The 7,500-nt window shown below is 34.6% G+C and overlaps 1 protein-coding gene across 4 annotated transcripts in view; it reads right to left on the reverse strand.

The window, feature by feature from the left end:
• The window catches only part of LOC124425972 (zwei Ig domain protein zig-8), a 187,970-nt gene that overhangs the window by 958 nt on the left and 179,512 nt on the right, over nucleotides 1-7,500 (reverse strand). For all 4 annotated transcript variants that reach the window (XM_046967141.1, XM_046967131.1, XM_046967159.1 and 1 more), the window contains exon 6: nucleotides 5,742-5,952. In XM_046967141.1, the coding sequence (XP_046823097.1) occupies nucleotides 5,742-5,952 (211 nt within the window). The remainder of the gene's footprint in view (nucleotides 1-5,741; nucleotides 5,953-7,500) is intronic.

The raw sequence follows: 7,500 nt of genomic DNA on the forward strand, positions 1-7,500 counted from the left end.
TATGATCGATGATATAGGACATCGTTTGACGTTGGAAAAAGATGAAAGGATGTACGAGAATAAGTTTAAAATTCGTACGAGCATAGATACGTTGTCGATAATCGAATCTAATGCAATTTTTAAACGAGCTCTTTTTTTTTCCTGTGTGCGAGAACGATGGCAAATCGGTTAGATGAATGAAATGTAATTCATTATTTCATTATTCCCCCGATCGTTCGTGATCGATGTATAATTCAAAGGATGAGAAAGAGTAGGAGGAGAAGAAGGAAGAGAGACGATGAATCTAGTTGAAGGAAATTCATGCTATAGGAAAATTGTGGAAGGTTGTAATCGTCGACCGGACCGATATTTTGTCCCTCGAGTTCTTCTCGTTACGCTTGCGAGTCTCCCGCAAACGGACTCATTGTTAGTTCGCTTTGTTCGGACTTTCGCAAGAATTACGTTAACTTTCCGCTTAGTTAGCTCAAGTACCCTTTTTTTCTAGGCAACCGGTGTTGCCGGCGTCCCATACAAAATGTTTTACTCTGAACGGCTATCTCGGTTTAACTTCGTTCTTGGCTTATATCTCGCCTGGGAGACCCTACGTTAATTAATCGGAAAGTTAAATTCGGCTAGGGTAAAGCTATAAGGAAAGTAAGGGTACCGTGATTTGCGGCAAACTAAGAAACCTTCGATTTAACGACCTCCGACCAAATATATCTCTCTATATATTATACCATATGTGTATTATAGTATAGTACATACATAAATATGTATATATTTATATATATATATATATATATATATATATATATATATATATATACATACATAAATACATATGAAGATCATTACTATTTAACAAACACAGTGTAGTTCTCCTTTCATGAAATTATTTATATCGTTCTATTCTTGTGATCAATTTCTTGATAACACTTTTAATTGATATTCTGGAACTCAAAGGAGGGAAATATCGACGCTGGTGTCTGACAATAAAGCGGTTTAATTCAACTTCCTGATCAAATAGTGGAGATCTTCGAAACTAAATGAGTTCTAGATTTATGAACAAGAGTCGACGTAAACTTTGTCAATTACGTCGCCGCTACAGCATTATAGAAGACGTGTACCAAAGCACAAAGGGACGTTCGCAGTCTGACAACTGGGCCGGTATAATGCGTAAGGCTTCCGTGTTTTAGTCTTCAAAGAGCCTTAAGCTTCTCGCTTTAATCTAAGAAAGTGAACGAGTAGTAATTGGCGTTCGACAATTTTTGTACGATCATTTCGACTTTTTACGTTTTCTTTCAACATCGATCGACCGAGTTCAAAGTTTCTAAAAAGAGAAAAAGGAAATTCAATGAAACGATATCGAAGGATTCCTAACGGGAAACATGAAAGAAATTAATATCGAAAGTATTATATCAATAGAAATAAATCATGTAATTTTTCGACTTTGATAGAGAACGATCCTTTAAAGTACTTATTAATTATCTTTATGTAATAGTATTGCCGTGTATGGACCATAACGGAAAGTAATATTCTATTAAGTGATCTACTTGACATAAAAAACATCTCTTTGATGACTTAAAAATAATAAATAAAATATGTTATAATTTATATTATAATTCGTGCAATATACGTTCGCATTAATATTATCCGTTTTTATTATTATTCTTCAATAAAGATTATTAAAAAATTTAATCAATTAAACGAATGCGCGTATCATTAGCTTTGCATTTATCGACGATGTACTTAAATACGTTTATTATTTATTGCAAATTAATACTCTTTTAAATTATGTAGCAAATTTCATCGATTTGACTTAAAATTGTATATGCACTTGATTATAATATCTATTACTCAAAATATTAAAGTAGAAAATTTCTTTTATTCGGATTTGTTGAAAAAGAGTTGGTATTTTGCGAGATGATTATAAAAAAAAAAAAAAAGAAAAAAAAAGAAATAAAAAAGTTAGAACAAAGAAAAAAGAAGAAAATAAAGGAAAGAGAAAAAAGAAGGTCGTGATTTCTTAGCCGTCACGTTTTCCTACGTGTACTATCAGGATTCATGACGCAAAGCTCCGGGGCCTTCAGATTTGCAACATTCATCGGGTATACGTGTCCTTCGTGAAGCGCGAGCGCATGCACATTTTTACCGTAATTTACGGCGAGCCGTTCGCCCATATGTTCCCGGGAGAGCGTGAATTACGATCCTCTGTGTATATATGGCGCCGTAGGTACAGGACGTTAGTACACGCGCGAAATTCGTGGTCTGTGAGGCGACGCCATAATGGACTTGGTGTCTTCAAAATTTCATCAGAATGTGTACATCTAACGGAGATCTACTTGGATGAAAACTACGTATACATGTACACATGTATATATATATATATATATATATATACATGTATATATATACATGTATATATATACATGTATATATATATATATACATACACATATATACATATATATGTATTACAAGTATCCGAATGAAAAGTTCGTTTTGTGAATTAATAATATTTCATTTGATTATTCATCTATTGAAAATCGTTGGAATCGATTAAAGTATGCGGTTTCTATAAACGATGTAAATTCTATTCTTTCATCTGTTATAATTCAATAATAACAAATACATGAATCACCGTTAAAATGAATTTAGAATGTTAATGAAAAAGTGATTAAATAATTAAGATTTTCTGTGTTACGTTTGAATGTACATTCATATAGAATTCGTTTTCTCATAAACGTTCCATCGGGAAATGGTTCGAATTGAAATTAGGTCGACTAAATATCTCTCTCTCTCTTTCTCTTTATTTCTCTATCTATATCTCTATCTCTATCTCTATCTCTCTCTCTCTATCTCTATCTCTATCTCTCTCTCTCTCTTTCTCTCTCTCTCTCTCTCTCTCTCTCTCTCTTTTCCTCCTTTCAAGTAGAGTAACACGAGGAAAACTACGAGGCAACCTTTGCAGCGTTCTCTCATTACTTTTTCATGGACACTCGGTACGAGCTTCGAAAGGCGAGCTGGAGCTTCCTCGTTCACCCTTTGCATCGTCTTGGACTTAAGTTTGGTCCTGTGCAAGGGAAGATAGAGAAAACGTCTTATCTCGCGATGGAAGATCACGCCTGACCTTTATACTTCAGGTAATACCATCTAGAAAGACGAGAAAGAAGAAAAAAAGAAAAATAAAATAAAAGACAAAAAAAAGAAGGAAAAAAAGATCGATTATGTCCTAGTTCGAATCGATCTTTTGAAAGTGAAGAATATGAAAGGGATCGAAAAAATAAATGAACATTTATAAAGTCGACAAGTAACTTTCCTTGTTTTAATCATGAAAAAAAAGAAAAATAAAAAAAAAGAAAAAAGAAAAAAATAGAAAGTAAAGAAGAAAATCTAATGAAGAAGAAAAAAAAAATATATATATATATATATATATATATAAGAAACCAAACGAATGTTTAGAAGACCAAAAGACAAAAGTTAGGGCAAGTCTTGTTATCCCTCACGATTCTTGAGATTACATCGTTCGAAGGATCAAGATGATCCTTTCACCCTCGACCCCTTTGTTTTTTTCGTAATCTAATTAAGCTTTTCCGACAAGGCAACTCCTCCTTCCTCTTTTCTTCGGTCGATTATGAGGGTTTCACAGCGAACCGTTCTGCCCTTTGAACGAGCCGATTACGATTTTTTTTTTGTGTCAACCCCAAGAATTTCGACAAAGAGAGAGTGGAAGAGAGAGAGAGACAGAGAGAATGAAGTTTTTTGTTCGTCAAGCCTTTGTCGTTAGCTTTGAGTCTCATTAAGAAGGAATTAAACATATAATATATATATATATATATATATATATATATATATATATATATATATATATGTATGTATGTATGTATATAGACATGTATAATATATTGTACGTAGAAAAACATGGATATATATTATATATATACGTGTGTGTGTGTGTGTATGTGTAGAATATACGAGAGAGGGAGAATGTGTGAGTGTGTGAGAAATAGAGAGGCACGCTAGGGGAGGTCATCGAAGTGATCGATCGTCGAAGGACCGAAGAAGCTCTTCTATCTATCTCTCTTTCTCTCTGCAAGCTCGCTCGAGTGCTCCTGGTGGGGCGTGGATCCCAACACGTTCGATCTCCTGACGCTGAGACGAGTTATGTGCGTGAGTATGCGCATGTACACCATACACCCACACCCATACACACACATACATCCAGAAACTTATTGGAGCGCCTATTAAAGCACGTATTATTTTTAAAAATATCCCTTTGCTTCTATGAGAGCGTGTCTTGTGCGTTGATAAAAAATTTAACGAGTAATATGTCACTTTGTTTCTTTTTGTTGTATTCACATACGTACACATACACACACGTACACACACACACAATTGCTTGAAAAAAAAAGAACACGTTTCTTTGTGTTTCTCCTTCGAATCGTGAAAGAACCTCGTGATTTACATTATTTACAAATTTTTAACAAATGTACTTATTTATATAACATACAAGTTACTACATTTTGTCGTTTCGTTTAATGAACTACGATGGGAGAAATAATGAAAGAGAGTGGTTTTTTGCTTGCTCAAGTGTATTTTCGTTTGGTGGAAAAAAGTGGCTAAGGGCTACCGAGAAAAGAGTACACGTTATAATAACAGACGATGTTTGTTTTTTAATATAAAGCTTGCTATAAGACCGGGGGGTTGGTTACAGGGGAAAGTAGAAACGCGTAACCTTAGTTACCTCGATGAATATATTTCGACCTTTTTTAAGTTGTTTCTCGTGCAACGCGTGAAGCAGTTTCGTTTAATCGGATCAGAAATATACATTCGTATATACGTCTATACATAAATACGTACGTAAATATAAACATATATACATACGTATACATACGTACGTACGTATGTACGTATGTATGTACTCAAGCATACTCGGAAGTTGAAGGGTCTTACTTTTAATACCTTTCTAATGCCTCTTTGTTCATCGTAATCTATTTATTCTCATCCTCTCATAAATACTTATTAACGTGTAAGAAGCCGATTCAAAGATGTTCACTTACTTATTCACCGAAATGTTAATTTTTTTTATCACATTTTATAAACGGTCATATCTTTTCATTTTCGTTTGTCTTTCATTAAAGGCTATTATATTCGTATTTTTCTTTCTTTTCTCTTTCGTTTTTCTTTTTTTTTTTCTTTTCTTTTCTTCTCTACGAATAAATACACATTAAATTCCTTTCTAATCATAAATAGTGTCTGGAGAGTTTTATTCTCTTCCCGTTATCTAAACGTAGAACACTTCAATGTATTTCGAACTTTTCATTAATTTTCCTTCCCCTAAGAATAGTAGAAAAATAAATCAACGATTCTCCGAGAGGCTGGTGAATACCTCGAGGGAGTTACGTTATCGCGTTCACTCTTAATTATCGTAAAAGGTGAAACGTATAACGTACGCGTTTTGGATTCCGAGTATTGTTGTTTCGTTTTTATGAATTCACGAAGATGTCCATTTGTTATTATCTCTTTTTCTTTTTCTTTATTATTTCTCTTTTATACATGATATATGAAAGGACATTAATCACTACCGAATGACGACTAAGATTAGTTACTTCTTCTTTCTCATCTTCTTCTTCGCTTTTTTCTCTCTCTTTTTTTTTCTTTTTAATTCTTTTTTAAGAATATATGTTGTGCGAAACGATACGTTTATGTTATTTTAGTTAGACTGCTAATACATATGTATGTATGTACATAAATATACTCACCCTCGGTAACAAAGACAAAGATGGATGCAGGCTTGGTATTGGACGCGTTACACGTGTAATTGCCGGTGTCCGATTCTACGGCCTGGCGTATCGTCAGTCGACTCTGGGTTGGTCCTGGATCGGTTTGTACGATGACGCTGCCCCGCGAGGTGTCGTAGTTTATCATCCGGTTATTGTGATACCAGAATACGTATTGCGGCGGCGTAGGGCTCTAGAAGCAGAAGATAAAGAGAACGATTTCGTTTGACGAGCCTGCCGGGCTACGTGCTACTATATTTTTTTTTCTATCTCCTCTCTCTCTCTCTCTCACTCATCCGTTTCATCATTCGTTTTCTACCGGAAAACGCTGTACCACGTATGTGCACACATATGTTATTACTTTATCGCGAAACTCGACGATGTATTCTCGTTTCTCGAGTGAGCAGAAGCGACTCGACATCGAATGTTATAAATTACCGGACAATTTTGCATTTGAAATGTTCTCTCTCTCTTTTTCTCTTTCTCTATGTATATATCCATCTTTTTTCGTTCGACAAGACACTTTACTATCTTTGTTTTTTGAAATTAATATGTCGTTTATTCCTGCTTTTCTCGTATCGGTTTATCGAACGTTTCTAGGACACTAGGAAATGCGTTGGAAGTGAGTCGACTAGCATGGACCTCTTTGATAATACCACCGCGACGGAAATAAGAACATTAATAGGATGGAAAAAAAAGAAAGAAGAGAAAAAGAAAAAACAAAATATCGAATACATTCGCGTGTTCCCTTATAATATGCGCATATACGCTTCGACAATATTAATTCTAATCGTTTCGCTCAGGTCGATAACAATGCGATATTTTTCCGTCGACCGACATTAAGAATGGTAATTAGAGATTTTTCACTTTGGAAAATAACGTGTCATCTCGACATTAGGTATTTTATTTCATACCTATTTATTTAAGTATGTATGTCGTGTGATGGCCGTTCGTGAAATTTTTCTTTGAACAGAAATCGCAGGTAGTTACGCATTAACAATAGTTAAAAAATCATTATACTTTATCAAATATACATGAAAATCGGAGATCCGAGGCCACGTTGAATCTTTTATGGATTGGGTCATTTCGTAAACTATCAACTACCATCCGTTAAATTTAACTTCCAATTAACGTGTAACGATTCGAATTACACGAGTATGTAACACATGTGATATGGTGTAAATTACAAGCTATGTCGTACGTATGTATCTATTTCTCATTGATATACGAACTCTCGTGAATACTCGATTTTATTTATCATCGACAAATGATTTCAATAATGAATTTTATAATCTCTCGTTGATGATTACAACCACTGAAGTATATATGAAATAGATGTTGGTAATTTTATCTACTTTATATGCGAGATGAAAGGGAATGAACGACTAAAAATTTTTAAAGGTAGAAAATCTCCGCTATATCTATGCGAGATAAAACGCATTGAAAGGATCCTCTCTGTAATTTGTTTAGGTATGAAGGTATATACATATGTACTTCTATACTTAAAGGGTACACGAGGAGTTAACTTGAGCGTAAAAGAATGGTCGGTTCAGAGAGAATCCTACGAGCAGAGATTCTCGCGCTTGACGGATCCTGGCAAAAGAGAAAAGCATGGAAAGTGGCTAGGTCGGAAGAGCGCGCATTCTCGCCTGTTAAATGTTCCTTCTTTTGTTTGTTACGTTAGTTAAGGTACTACCCCTTAAGCCGACTCTAGCGGTTACACACTACATTGTAGTTGGAC

This window comes from Vespa crabro, chromosome 1 (genome assembly GCF_910589235.1).
Source record: "Vespa crabro chromosome 1, iyVesCrab1.2, whole genome shotgun sequence".
Lineage (NCBI taxonomy): Eukaryota > Metazoa > Arthropoda > Insecta > Hymenoptera > Vespidae > Vespa > Vespa crabro.